Source organism: Canis lupus, chromosome 6 (genome assembly GCF_011100685.1).
Source record: "Canis lupus familiaris isolate Mischka breed German Shepherd chromosome 6, alternate assembly UU_Cfam_GSD_1.0, whole genome shotgun sequence".
Taxonomy (NCBI): Eukaryota; Metazoa; Chordata; class Mammalia; order Carnivora; family Canidae; genus Canis; species Canis lupus.
Genome location: NC_049227.1, coordinates 38,949,381 through 38,962,915, shown reverse-complemented (window position 1 = coordinate 38,962,915; position 13,535 = coordinate 38,949,381). Strand labels below are relative to the sequence as shown.

The 13,535-nt window shown below is 62.2% G+C and overlaps 1 protein-coding gene across 3 annotated transcripts; it reads left to right on the top strand.

The window, feature by feature from the left end:
- Positions 1 to 131: 131 nt before the first annotated feature.
- Positions 132 to 10,027, top strand: AMDHD2 (amidohydrolase domain containing 2). Of its 3 annotated transcripts, XM_038540692.1 has the most exons (11): positions 133 to 317; positions 504 to 640; positions 717 to 856; positions 7,093 to 7,147; positions 7,322 to 7,534; positions 7,619 to 7,707; positions 7,801 to 7,945; positions 8,021 to 8,128; positions 8,290 to 8,358; positions 9,331 to 9,432; positions 9,784 to 10,027. In XM_038540692.1, exons 1-11 carry the CDS (start codon positions 235 to 237, stop codon positions 9,870 to 9,872), a joined length of 1,230 nt encoding a protein of 409 aa, XP_038396620.1. In that variant the 5' UTR covers positions 133 to 234; the 3' UTR covers positions 9,873 to 10,027. The 3 variants fall into 3 exon arrangements, 2 of the variants coding, with proteins under 2 accessions (XP_038396620.1, XP_038396621.1); XR_005360973.1 differs by lacking the exon at positions 9,784 to 10,027 and having other exon boundaries at positions 132 to 317; positions 8,267 to 8,358; XM_038540693.1 differs by lacking the exons at positions 133 to 317; positions 504 to 640; positions 717 to 856 and adding an exon at positions 4,907 to 6,874.
- Positions 10,028 to 13,535: the final 3,508 nt, after the last annotated feature.

Sequence of the window (13,535 nt, the reverse complement as noted above, 5' to 3'; positions counted from 1 at the left end):
GGGCGGGGCGGAGTGGGCGGACGGGGCGGCCACGGAATCCCTGCAGGCCCGGGGCGCGCTGGTCACGTGGGCGGCCGGTCACGTGGGCCCGCCGCTCACGTGATGCGCCTCAGTCAGCTGAGGGTCACGTGGGTGCGGCCGAGCTCGGCGGTCCGCAGTCGGCGGGGAGCGGGTAGCGGGCTTGGGCTGCTGGGCTCCGGGCGCCGCCCTCTCGGCCGGGCTCGGTGGCTCACGATGCGCGGCGGGCAGGACGGGGCGCGGGCCCCGGTGCTCCAGTTCACCAACTGCCGCATCCTGCGAGGCCAGGCGCTGCTCAGGTGGGGCGCCGGGGCGGCTCGGGGGCGCCCGGGGCGGCGGCCGCTCGGGGGGCGCCGGGGGCGGGCGGGCGTAGGGGCCGGAGCTGCGGGCTGCTTTCGTGCGGGGCGCGGGCCAGGGAGCTGCCGCGTGGCCCACGGTGCGGGGCGGGCAGCCTTACCCCCCCCCCCCCCCGCTTTTGGCCGCAGGGAGGATTTGTGGGTGCGCGAAGGCCGCGTTCTGGACCCCGAGAAGCTGTTCTTTGAGGAGCGGCGAGTGGCAGATGAGCGGCGGGACTGCGGGGGCTGCATCCTGGCGCCCGGCTTCATCGACGTGCAGATCAACGGTGCGGTCTAGGGCTGCGGGTGGCGACCCCGAGAGGGTGGTCTGGGCACCGTGGGACCTTCTCTTTGTGGCCGTAGGTGGATTTGGCGTTGACTTCTCTCAGGCCACGGAGGACGTGGGCTCAGGAGTCGCCCTGGTGGCCCAGAGAATCTTGTCGCATGGAGTCACCTCTTTCTGCCCCACGTTGGTCACCTCACCACCAGAGGTTTATCACAAGGTGAGGTCGGGCTCCCAGTGTCCAGGAGAGGGGGCTCCAGAAGCAGCAGCACTTTCTCGAATCTGCTCCCACCAACACTTCCCACTAGCACCTGGCCTCACCTGTTGGCCTCCTTCCACCGCGTGGGGTCCTGCCCCAGGGCTTGCTCATCCGGGTGTCCCACAGGCAGTGCCTTCCCCGGCTGCACGTCCTTTCTGAGCTGCCCTCCAGGCTCCAGAAACCGGTTGCTGGGACTTTCTGATTGCCACATCCGTGCCTGCTCCTCAGGCTCATCCCCCCCAACCTGTCTGTGCTCGCTGAGTCAGGGGAGTGTGCTTTCCAGAAAGAAGCTTCCCTGCCCCCAGCCCGGCCTCCTGCTGCTCTTGTCTGCCCCCACATCCTCCCACTGGTCCTCCCATCCGAACCTCCCTGGTATTTCCTTTGTGGGGTTTTGTCTTTATTCTTTTTTTTTTTTTTTTTAAGATTTTATTTATTCATGAGAGACAGAGAGAGGCAGAGGCAGAGGGAGAAGCAGGCTCCCTGTAGGGACCCCGATGTGGGACTCGATCCCACCCAGTTCCCGGGACCACACTCTGGGCCGAAGGCAGGTACTAAACCGCTGAGCCACCCAGGGATCTCCTCTGTCTTTATTCTTTACCACGTCTTATCATTGGGTTTTTTTGTTTCCGAGTTGCTGGAGAGCAGTTAGTATTTCTCGTGCTTTTTTTTTTTTTTTAAAGATTTTATTTATTCATGAGAGAGACACAGAGAGAGGCAGAGACAGAGGCAGAGGGAGAAGCAGGCTCCCTGCAGGGAACCCGATGTGGGACTCGGACCCTGGGGTCACACTCTGAGCCAAAGGCAGATGCTCAACTCCTAAGCCACCCAGGCGTTGCTCCTCCTGCCTCTTAACTGCTTGATGCTGAGAGTTTTGAAAAGTGTGGGTGTTCCCTTACCTGAGCAGAGTTTAGGGAGGTGACTGTTACCCTGTAATCCCTCATCTTTGCTCCAGTGCCATGCTTCTCTCCAGTGCAGGGTCTTTTGTACAATGATCATGTTGCCCGCTGTGGGGTCCTTCCCGGGTGTGTGGACAGAGAGTCCAAGCTGGATGTTGGGGGAGGTCAGGAGTGGGCTTTGGGTTTGGTCTGGGCCCCATAACTTCACTGGTTAGCGGGGGGCGTCACAGGACACTATTTTGTTCTGAGTCTGTTTTCTCAAGTCTAAGTTGAGACAGGTGACCATGTCCATCTCCTGGGGTTGTGCCGTATGTATTTTTTTAAAAAGATTTTATTTATTTATTCATAGAAACAGAGATAGAGGCAGAGGCACAGGCAGAGAGAGAAGCAGGCTCCATGCAGGGGGCCTGATGTGGAACTCGATCCAGGGTCCCCAGGATCAAACCCCGGCTGCAGGTGGTGCTAAACTGCTGCGCCACCGGGGCTGCCCTGTGCTGTACGTATTAAGGACTTGGTCAACCGTCAGCTGTGGACATTTTTCTGGAAACTTCCCCCAGGTCTCCCATCATAGTCGGTTGTTAAAAACTAAGCTCACCTTCCTGCTGGACACCGGCACCAGGTTCTGTTTTCTCCGCTGGTTGTCCGCCTGTGTGTTCCCCCCTGCTTGGAACCTGGGCACGTGCCCGTCTTGCTGCCTCCACGTTGCTTGCCCTCCCCCTTCCTGAGCCCCACGCTCCCGGCTCTCAGTCCTGCCACAGGGGCCTTCCCAAGGTACAGGCCTCGGCGCACCACTCGCCCTGCTCCACCCCACCCCTTTGATCCTCGGGGTCAGCCCATCCTTCTCAGTGTCTCCTCTCTGCCTGCCTGAGCCTCTGTCCTCTTCTTAGGCACGTGCCAGCCATTCTAGGCTGTTCTCTTTCTATCTCCGAGCCCACTGCCTGGAAGATCTTTGCCTTGTTCTATTTGATGCTTCCTTTTTGAAGTCCTGACGCTGTGGCTCTGCTGTGTGGTCGCACACCGCCTACACCTTCAGCAGCACATGTGACCGCTGCCTCGCAGGAGGTGAGGGCTTTTTCTTTAGGACCACCGGTTTCTGGCCTTGGGGACTTTTGGCTTACGTGGTTTTACTAGTAGCTGTCATCCTCCATAAGCACTTGCAGGTTGAAAGCCTCAGGCAGCAGAAAGGAAGGTCGTGGAGGGTGGTGAATGTGAAAATTGGATCTTGGTATTCTCTTAGCAACTACAGGACTACTCCCTGGGATCCCGCCCCGCCCCAGGGCTGGCTCACTCTGGGCAGAACTGGATTGTTTCATTTGTCAGGTCCTTTGTCATCATGTTCTGGTCCACTGAGACCACCTGGTTTGTTTCTGCGGTCTCCTTCAGCCTGACTGTTTGATCGCGCGTTGTTCTCTGCTTCAAGTCCCATCAGCTGCTTAGCCAAGACGTGGCACCTCCTTGGGAGGCAGCCACACCTTTGCCTCTGGCCCCACACGCCCTGTGTCCTTTGACCTCTTCCTCTGCCTTCCTGCCGGGAACTGGCCTCGTTTCCCCTACGTCTGTCCGTCTGTCCGTGCTATCCCGTGTTCTGCCCTCCCAGCTTAGCGTTCTCTAGCTCTTCCTGTAAATCTCTGTTTTGCTTCAAGGTTTGAAGGAAATCCTGAGTGTCTTGTTTGGACCTCAGGTTCTGAATCTGAGACTCGGAGCTTATGGGGTCAGGAGTGGCACATGTGAGCCCAGGTGGGGAGAGCAGCCAGGGACGGACACGGCGCGGGTCCCCTCTCCTTGTGTGTCGTTCCCCAGGAGAGCCTCTGCGGAACCCCCTGGAATGTCCCATGTGGTGTCCTCGCTGCAGACAGCAGTCCAAGGATTCACCCACCATCCCAGCCACCCCTTGGGTTGGGGCAATCTCTTCCCCGCTGTGCGTGGCGCTGAGCTCCCTCAGAGGACTTTGGAGAAAGCTTGAGGATGGAACCTGACACTCGTCACGACACCGTCTCCCGGTGGCACGTGGGCAATGGGCTGAAGGCAGTGGGTCTCTTCAGTGTCTAACATGCATGCCCACCTGTTCGGGGGGGAAACATCTATTCTGGAAAAACTCAGCCATTTTTTTTGTTTTTGTTTTTTTGTTTTTTAACAAAATCTGTAGTGAACTTACACTTATCATCACGTGACTCATTAGGAAAACCAGCCCTTTGTCCCCACTGGCTCCCATGGAGAGACGTCCCTTTCAGCTCAGCTGATTCTTGGAATTTGCTCTCTGGTCTCCAGTACAGGCTGGTGCTCCTACCGACTTGTCGGTTTAGGGCCACGTGTGTGCATGTGTGCGTCCCACCAGAGGACAGGGTGAGGCTGTCCTCCCAGGCTTCCAGCCGCCCCACTGACCTCCCCAGGTGGCCGCCTGCAGTCTTGGTGAGGCCAGCTGGCAGCACTGGTGACGGGGACTCAGATACTCCTCCCACCTTCCTGCTGCCTGCTGTGCTTCCCTTGGGGTCGCTGCTCTGCGTGTGCTACGTTGCTTTTATCTGGTGACTCAACTCCAGGGTTCCTGCCAGTTCCTCACTCTTCTTTCGGGACGTCAGCACGTACCAGGCGCTCCAACAGTGTTGCCTTCCTGGAGTGGTCTCCAGAACCCATTTCCCAGTGCGGACTGCTGGCTTCCTTGGGCCCAGTGGTCCTGGCACACCCTTGCTCTCACCTGGGGGGAGCCCCTGCAGATCCCCCATCCTGGGTTTGTTGGTTTATGCCTTCGTTTTGGAGCACATCCACAAGTTTCTGCTAGAGGAAGGGGTCATAGGAGGTGAAGTTTTTGAGATCTTGAAGGTCAGAGTGTTTTTACGCTCTCTTTATTATTATCTAGATTTTATTTAATTCTAAGAGACATAGAGGCAGAGACACAGGCAGAGAAAGAAGCAGGCTCCTTGTGGGGAGGGAGGGGGTCGTGCATGGAGCCTGATGCGGGACATGATCCCAGATTCTGGGATCATACCCTGAGCCAAAGACAGACGCTCAACCACTGAGCCCCCCAGGTGGCCCTTTTTACTATAATTATTTTTTAAGATTTTATTTATTCATGGGAGACAGAGAGAGAGGCAGAGACACAGGCAGAGAGAGAAGCAGGGTCCATGCTGGGAGCCTGACGTGGGACTCGGTCCCGGGACTCCAGGATCATGCCCTGGGCCGAACGCAGGTGCTAAACTGCTGGGCCACCCAGGGATCCCCCCCCCTTTATTATTTTTTAAAAAGATTTATTATTTTAGGGAGGTTCTGTTTTCTCTGCTGGTTGTCCGCCTGTGTTTTCCCCCCTGCTTGGAACCTGGGCACGTGCCCGTCTTGCTGCCTCCACGTTGCTTGCCCTCCCCCTTCCTGAGCCCCACGCTCCCGGCTCTCAGTCCTGCCACAGGGGCCTTCCCAAGGTACAGGCCTCGGCGCACCACTCGCCCTGCTCCACCCCACCCCTTTGATCCTCGGGGTCAGCCCATCCTTCTCAGTGTCTCCTCTCTGCCTGCCTGAGCCTCTGTCCTCTCCTTAGGCACGTGCCAGCCATTCTGGAGGAGGAAAGAATCTCAGGTGGACTCCCCGCTGAGCAGGGAGCCTGATGTGGGGCTTGACCCCAGGACCCTGAGATCACGACCAGAGCCGAGATCGAGAGTCAGACACTGCATTGACTGAGCCCCCCCCAGATGCCCCTGTTGCCTCCTCTCTTGACGGGGTTGCAGTTCTGTTAGGAGTGACTCTGCTCTGGAATCTTAAAGGCGTTGCTGTGTTGTGTTGTGACTCCCGGGGCTGCTGCTGAGAAGCCAGAGGCACTGAACTCTGATACTTTGTGTGTGGGGCTCATGGCACCTTCCCTTTGGCCCTGGGCTCCTCAGTGTGAGGGGACGGGGTTCCTCCATCGTGCTGGCCGTCAGCTCCGCCGCTCAGGCCGAAGTCTGACTTTTGGTTTTGTTTGCTTGTCTTCAGTGATTGCTTCGTGATTTTCTCTGCCGCTTCCCTGTCGCCCTCTTCCCAGGAGTTGTCACTCCGCTGTTGGGCCTCCGGGTGGCTTCTCTAAGTCTTCTCTGACTCTGTTTTTCAGTGTTTGCTGTTTTTACCACACGGTTCTTTTGGGTTTTTTGTTTGGCTGCTCATGTAGCCTTAGTTTGGAGAAGCTTGCTGTGTCTCGGAATGCTGACGCTCCGTCCTCGTTTCACGGGTGCGGGACCTGTCCTCACGCGTCCTGGCCCCACCGGCCCTGCCCCGTTTGTCCTGTGTCCTCGGCGGCTTCCCCCGGCTACTGCCGAGCCTTGGCTGTCGGCTCCGTGTGAGATCGGGAGCCAGCAGGCTGCGGTGCCCGGGAGCTTTCCTGCGGCCACCGCGGGCCAGGCCTCACTGCACCGTGCTGACAGCGTCGGGCCGGAGGTTTCCCTGTGCGTCTGCACCTCTCACTTGGAGCCCCTGGGCCTCTCCTGCGCTTCCTGGTGCTTCACGGGCGCGGTTGGCAGCACAGCTGCTCTGCGGCGAGGCGTCTCTCGGTCCCCGCGCTTCTCAGGGCGGCGGGCGCTGCCAGGCCTCCAGCGGCAGGGCTGCGGAGCACCGCCTGTCCCCACGTGGACCCCGTGTGGGTCCCCCACATCTGCCCAGCACCGTCCTCAGGCTCCCGAGACAGTTCTGCTCTTGTCTTGCGCGTCACACAAGGCTTCGGCCTCTCGCAGATCTCCAGGTTTTGTTGGGGGCAGGGGAGCCCGGGTTGGGGGGGGAAGGAGGCGGGCGTGTTTGTCCCGCAGCGCGGCCCAGGGACCTTGCTGCCCGCGGGGCTCCCTGCCCACCTCCTTCCCCACATGGCTTCCTGCGGGAGGTGCGACCTGGGGCACCTGCCTGTCTGCGTCCACGGTGGGGACCGTGAGCACCTGGACGGACACCGGAGCTTCCGATGGCGCTGAGGCCTCAGCCCACGGCCCTGCCCGCACCAGGCTCTCCGGCCCACACCCCTCCGCCCGGAGTGCACCCCCCTTCCAGCCTGGCCGTGCTTCTGGTCCTGCAGCCCGAGGCCAGGCCCGTCGCCTGGGCCAGGTCCACAGCCCGCCGTGTCCCCGCTGCTGTCCAGGTGCCTGCCCTCTGCCCAGCTCCTCCCCCGGCTCCTGGGCCTGCCTCGGGTCTCACCTCCGCGTCCTGTTAGTTCTCGAACTGCGCTTCCCCAGGCCGAGCCTGGGGGCCTGGAGCTTCCCATTCCTGAGGGAAGGCCGTTGGGGGGCTGATCTCTGATCTCTGACCGCCGGGCGCTGGGCCATAGGGGGCAGGGCTTTAACAGCTGGTTCCCCCCAGGTCCTTCCTCAGATCCCTGTGAAGAGTGGTGGTCCCCATGGGGCAGGGGTCCTCGGTGAGTGGCTGACCCCTCTTCCTGCCCCCGCCCTGGGAGGCTCCTTGGGGACCTGGTGGCAGCCCTTCCTCCTCCAGAGACCCAACTGGGAGGGCGGCTGGGCAGGCCATAGGGGCTGGGGCGGGGGCTGCAGGGCAGGAGGCGAGCTGGAGACATCCACTCCCCTCCTCCCAGGGGTGCACCTGGAGGGCCCGTTCATCAGTCGGGAGAAGCGGGGTGCACACCCCGAAGCCCACCTGCGCTCCTTTGAGACCAACGCCTTCCATGACGTGCTGGCCACCTACGGGCCCTTGGACAACGTCCGCATTGTGACGCTGGCCCCCGAGCTGGGCCGAAGCCATGAGGTGATACAGGCGCTGACGGCCCGTGGCATCTGTGTGTCCCTAGGTGAGGAGGGCCGCCCCCAGGGTTGGGCCCATGGCGGGGGTTCCTGGGTTGGGTGCACAGTTTGAGTCCAGGTCCCCTATGCAGGACACTCGGTGGCCAACCTGCAGGCTGCGGAGGAAGCCGTGCAGAGTGGGGCCACCTTCATCACGCACCTCTTCAACGCCATGCTGCCTGTGAGTGCCCCGCCCCCCGTCTGCCAGTGCCCGGGGTGGGTGGGTGTCAGGCTCCTGCCATCGCTTAGCTGCCTCCCTCCTATCCCTGCCCAGTTCCACCACCGTGACCCAGGGATCGTGGGGCTTTTGACTAGTGACCGGCTGCCACCAGGCCGCCACATCTTCTACGGGATGATTGCTGACGGCACACATACCAACCCCGCTGCCCTGCGCATTGCCCACCGCGCCCATCCCCAGGGTGAGTGGCAGGGCAGGGTGGCAGCAGCTGGGAGGACCCCGTAGGGGTAAGTCCTAAGGCCCCTTCTCTCTGCAGGGCTGGTGTTGGTCACCGATGCTGTCCCTGCCCTGGGCTTGGGCAATGGCCGTCACACGCTGGGGCAGCAGGAGGTGGAAGTAGATGGGCTGACAGCCTATGTGGCAGGTGAGCCACCCGCACATCCCTGCTGACTGCCCATGTGGGAACAGCCCCCAGCCTCCCGTGGGATCCAAGAATCCGGGTGTTCCCTGCCAGCCCAGTGCCCACCCCCCACCTAGTGCCTGGTGGCCTCTGGTCCCCCAGAGCCTGCCCTCTCTGCTCTCAAGGCACCAAGACTCTGAGTGGCAGCATCGCCCCGATGGACGTCTGTGTCCGGCACTTCCTGCAGGCCACAGGTCAGTGAGGCTGGGGTAGGGGGAGTGTGCGGTGCGAGTGTGTGTGCATGCATGTGTGCGTGTGTGTATGTTGAGCTACATCTGGGAGAGGTTGGAGGGAAGCGTGGAGACCACTAGAGTCTCGTACCCACATCCCTCGTCTGGTGGAGCTCCCAAGGGATGAGCACCAGGGATGTGGCCGAGGCCCCTCTGCAAGTAGCTCAGGGGCAGGTTAAGACAATGACAAGCAAGCAGGTGGTTGGAATCCAGGGTGACAGGCAGTGAAGCCGTGGTACCTGAGAAGAGAAGGGACCTCACTTTATGCGCAGGAAAGCCTTCCAACTTGGACCCTGTGGGCTCACGGGTACAGAGCTGGGGGGAGGGGGTGGTCAGAGCAGCGCTCCAGGCTTCCTAAGAGGGTGGGCGTGTTCTCGGGGAGCCTGGAAGGGGTGTCTGCAGAGGATGTGATTGGCTAGGCCCCGTGGGATTCTTGGTGCCATGGGGCTGGGGTGTCCCTGGGGGTTCCAGGGTTCAGCGTGCTATTTTGAGCAGTAGGAGACAGGCCAGGAGGCAGGAAGTGGCTTCGGCCTGGCAGCTGGGGTGGTGATGGGACCAGAAGGAATGGGGTTTGGTCATGTGGCCTCTTACGGGTAGCAGGGGTAGGAAGTCAAGTCGAGGTGGCCTTATTGATGCCCAGGCTACTGCTTCTTTGTCGGAGGGCTCTTTCTGGGACCCTGACAGGGGAGGGGCCTGCAGGCCTTTTCGTGTGAGAAGGGGGAGGCCTGTCAGGATGGGATGGGTGAGTGAGCGGAAGGAGGGTACCTAGCAGTGTCCTCGGATGGGGTGCAGGTGGAACCTTGGCAACCTGCCGCAGGGTCCTGGGACATCTCTCTTCTCCAGTTCCTAGGCGTTGGAGCCCCAGGGGCTGCGGTGGGGAGGGGCTGCCAGCGGTGCTGAGATGGGGGATGTTACCCACTTGTGTCCTCTGAGCAGGCTGCAGTGTGGAATTGGCCCTGGAGGCTGCGTCCCTGCACCCCGCTCAGCTGCTGGGGCTGGAGAAGCGCAAGGGGACCCTGGACTTCGGGGCGGATGCAGGTCAGGGGCCAATGCGGGCACCCGGGCCACTGAAGACTTGGGGCAGTGCCAGGGCAGGTGGGATCTTCCCTGTGCCCAGGTGGCCTTGCCCAGCTGCCAGCCTCCCCATGTGCTCCTTTCTCCTTCTGACATAGGAGGCAAGGCTGGGGGAAGGGCTGCCGGGGCCTCTGTCCCTTGTACCCTACTGCTGGGAATGCTGGTTCAGGACCTGGGTCAGCTTGCGATGGGTTGGGGTGCTGTGCCCAAGTCATGTTGCAGGCCTGTTTCCCCAGTGGCGTCAGGGTGGGGGAGGGAGTGGGGGTGGCGATGGGCCCACCCCTGCCTCCTTCTCACCGCCCCCCTCTGACCCAGACTTCGTGATGCTCGATGACTCTCTCCACGTGCGGGCCACCTACATCTCGGGCGAGTTGGTGTGGCAGGCGGAGGCGGCCAGGCAGTGACCGAGGACCACAGCTGGAAAGGATGCCCAGCCTTGGCTGGACGCTGGCGGGGATGAGCCGTGGAGGAGCTGGTCTCCAGGGAGCCATTGGCCACCCTGCCCCTGGCGGAGGCCTCCGCTCAGGACGCAGCTGGATAAACATGCGCCCAGCAGGGACTTGTCTGGTCTCCGAGTTTTGCTTCAAAGCAGGGCGCCGTCATGTCAGAGCAGGGCGCTGACACCTCAGTGGCTGTCTGGGGGTGCTGGGGAGGTGGAGTGCTTGGATCTCAGGGTCAGGAGTGGGAGTGGCTGGATTCTGGCTTGTGGCAGCCTTGCGGGGTCCCAGTGGAGGTGACGGGGCCCTCTCCAGTTGCACAGCTGTGCCTGAGGCCCACAGAGCCCCAGGCAGAGGTGTGGTTGGAGGTGGTGGGAGGGGAAGCCCTGGGTCCTAGGTTGGAGAGCAGACGGGAAGGGGCTGGGACAGTGAGTGTAGACAGCATCAGAAGTTCACATGTTGGGACTGAGGGCAAGGGTGCTTCTTGGGATTTTGCACAAGGAGAGAATCGTTTGTGGAGACAAGTCAGGAGCTGGGTGTGGGAGGGGCCTCGGGGGGGGGGGGCGCAGCGCAGAGTGTCCCATGGCCTTGCTCTCTGCACCCTTGAGTTGGGCAGGCAAAGTGGGGGTGCAGGGCCACAGTGCCAGGTGCTCCCCCAGCCTTTGGAAGGGATCTGCACGGGCCTCTGGACCCCAGCTCGCCAGGCTGGGAGTGCAGGAAGCCTTACGAGGGCGCCTGAGCTCGCCCTGGCTGCCACTCCTTGCCCTGCCTGCAGCCTTACTTCCTTGAGCCCTTGGGATAATCAAGGCTCCACTACCTGTAGTGTTTTCCCTGAACGACCCCTCGCCTGAGCCGGCTCCCAGGTGGGCACGATGATCCCACATGCACGCTGGAGGTTGCACAGCTGCAGGTGAGCCTGCCTGGTACTGCTGGGCGGCTCGGAGGTCACTGGTATCCCGAGCCCTGCAACTCTTTGTCCGTTAGTGTGATCTGAGGCCTTCCACGTCCCCTCGGCCCTGGCAGCAGTGCCCCCACGCTGGGGGTGTGGGTGGTTGCGTTCCCCGGATGGGGGCCCCTGCAGGTACTGAGGACTGTGACACGGGATCAGCCGGCAGGGCCTGGTGGAGGCCCAGAGCCGGGGTTGACACTCTCCCCCGTCATGTGCTGGGGTGGGCAGCACCTTCCCCCTTTCTCATGAGTGCCATCCTTGGAATGGGAGGTCCAAGGGCCGCGTCTTGGGACGCCATCGGGTGCGGCCACCATGCCCCTTGCCTCTGCCGCAGAACCCGCTACAGGAAGTGCCTCCGGGGCCCTGAGCAGCCTGGGAAGAACCTGCACCGGAAGGCCAGGCTCAGGCCAGGCTCAGGCGAGGCCTGGGGCAGAGGCCACTTGTAGGGGTATGAAGGGATGGGGTCTCAGGCCACATGCCAGTGGGGTACAGGGATGTCCTAGGCCTGACGGGTGACTGAGCAACTCCTGCCTCTGCTGGCGCCCGTGATACAGGGGAAGGGCCCAGCTAGGCGGGCGCGCTGGAGGGAGGGGGCAGAGGAGCGTCTCATCCCTGCCGAGCTGAGGAGCTGAGCGGCCCTTGCCTGCTGGGTGCGGGCCTCATTCTAGGTGCCTTACGGCTGCTCTGCCAAACTCCAAAGGCGTTTCCTGTTGGTCACCCCATTCTCAGCTGGGGGAGGGGCACTGAGCATTCCAGAGCTGGTGAGCACTAGAGCCGGGGTCTGGCCTGGCCTGCACCACCCCGGGCTGCACGGGGACCTGTCCCTGCACTGCCTGGCTGGGCAAAGGATCTGGGAAGGGCTGGTGGAGCTGGTGGTCAGCGAGGGTGAGGAGCCAGCGCTGGGTGGGAAGGGCACTTGCAAGGGGAGCTGCCCACCACCCACTGGCACAGGCCTGGTGCCTTGGTTGGGACTGCGGCCACCCTCGTCGTTCAGGGGTGCAGCCGGCACCGCCAGCGATGCGGAGCTTCTCCGTCACCCCGAAGAGTAGCTCTTCCCACTAGATAATATCCCTGACACCCCTCCCCCCTCCGCGACCTGGCACCCACCATTCCACTAGGGAGCCTGAAGCTGCAGGGCTTTAAACAGCCGTCCTTGCCATTTTAGGACCCCAGCAAGGACACGGCCTGGCTGCAGGGCGGTCGATGTGGGTGGGCCTGAGTCCTTGAGGTTGGGGGGGCTCGCTGAGAGGACAAGCTGGGGTGGGGTCCCTGGGGAGGTGTCCCTCGCGTGGGAGGTGGGAGGGCCCTGTGGGGGGGGGGGCTTGTCGGACTCCCCAGGAGTGGGAGCTGCGGAGCGTCCCGAGGGCCGGGGCTCCCCGTCGAGGGGTCCTCCAGGCCCCGAGCGCAGCGTTGGGGCGCTGACTGGTGCTGAGCGTCTGGGAGGGCGGGGGTGGGCAGCCCTCCGGGTAGGGGGGTGGGGGGGACCCTCAGAGGAGCGGGGAAAGGGCGGGCAGCCCTCCAGGGGGGTTCCTTCGGGGGGCGGGGCCCGCAGCCCCAGCGCCGGGTCGCGCGGCCCCAGAGATCGGGGGAGGGGTGCGGCGGGCGGGAGGACGGGCCTCTGCCGGGGCCAATCGGGCCCGCCGCGCGCTGGGACGCGCCGCCCTGAGACCCGGTCCCGGTTTAGGGGACCAGCCGCGAGCCGGGAGACCCGGAGGGCGCGGGGTTCCCCCTGTGCCCCTCCCTGCTCCTTCCGGTCGCGCTCCTGTGTGGCCTGGTCCCCAGCCCGGAGCTGGTCGGGGTGGGGGGTGGGGGGCACCCCACTGGGCACCTGGGCCCTCCCCAGCCCCTGGCGCCCTGTGCCCGCGCGGGCCCGTCTTCGAGCCCTGCCTCTCCCCGACGATTAGGGCGCCGCGTGGTCCTTCCGACCCGACCGAGCCTGCCTTTCCTTTTGATTCTCTCTGGTTTGTTTTATAAACCGGGATTGTGCTTTTTGATATTGCTTTGCTGATTATTATTTTTTGGTTAGGCAGCGTGGAATGGGAAGCTGTCTGGGTGGGGACGCGTGGAAATGTCTCGCTACTGTGACAAGGTCCCCAGGTGCCTTGAGATGCACGTTTTATGACGTTAACCAGCGCCCGCCAACGAGCAGTGGCCTTCCTCCCTGCCCCCCCGCCCCAAGGCCCAGGCCCCTAGCAGGAGGGACCATGGGGTGGCTCCTCCCTGCCCACCCCCCCGGCCTGGGCCCCCAGCAGGAGGGACCGTGGGTGATGCTGAAGGGGACCTGGTGTGGGCACGCCTTCAGGCCCTTTGGGTTCCTGGCTTCCGTGTGCCACAGAGGGGCCTTCCTATTAGTTTTCTTGTGTTCCTGTAACAAATTACCACAAATTAGGAGTTTCAAAGAACACACATTTATAGCTCTGGAGGTTGGAGTCAGAAATAGGGCTCAGTGGACCAAAATCAAAGTGGGGGCAGAGGTTCATTCTCCCTAGAGGTTCTAGGGGGAGATCTTCCGTTCCCAGCTTCCAGATGGTGCCCACACTGATTGTCTCACCGCCTCCTGCATTTGCAAAGCCAGTGCCAGCAGGTTGGACTGTTCTATTTATGTTGCCTCGTTCAGACTCTGACTCTTTTTCTCTTCCATCTTTTAAGGACCCCTGTGATTATATTGGGCCAGCCTGGAT

Excerpts from the sequence above, each read along its gene's own strand:
- AMDHD2 (XM_038540692.1), top strand. The coding sequence starts at position 235 with ATGCGCGGCGGGCAGGACGGGGCGCGGGCCCCGGTGCTCCAGTTCACC. Across the intron at positions 318-503 it reads CGAGGCCAGGCGCTGCTCAG|GGAGGATTTGTGGGTGCGCG; the intron begins GTGGGGCGCCGG and ends TTTTGGCCGCAG. Across the intron at positions 7,148-7,321 it reads CCATGGGGCAGGGGTCCTCG|GGGTGCACCTGGAGGGCCCG; the intron begins GTGAGTGGCTGA and ends CCCTCCTCCCAG.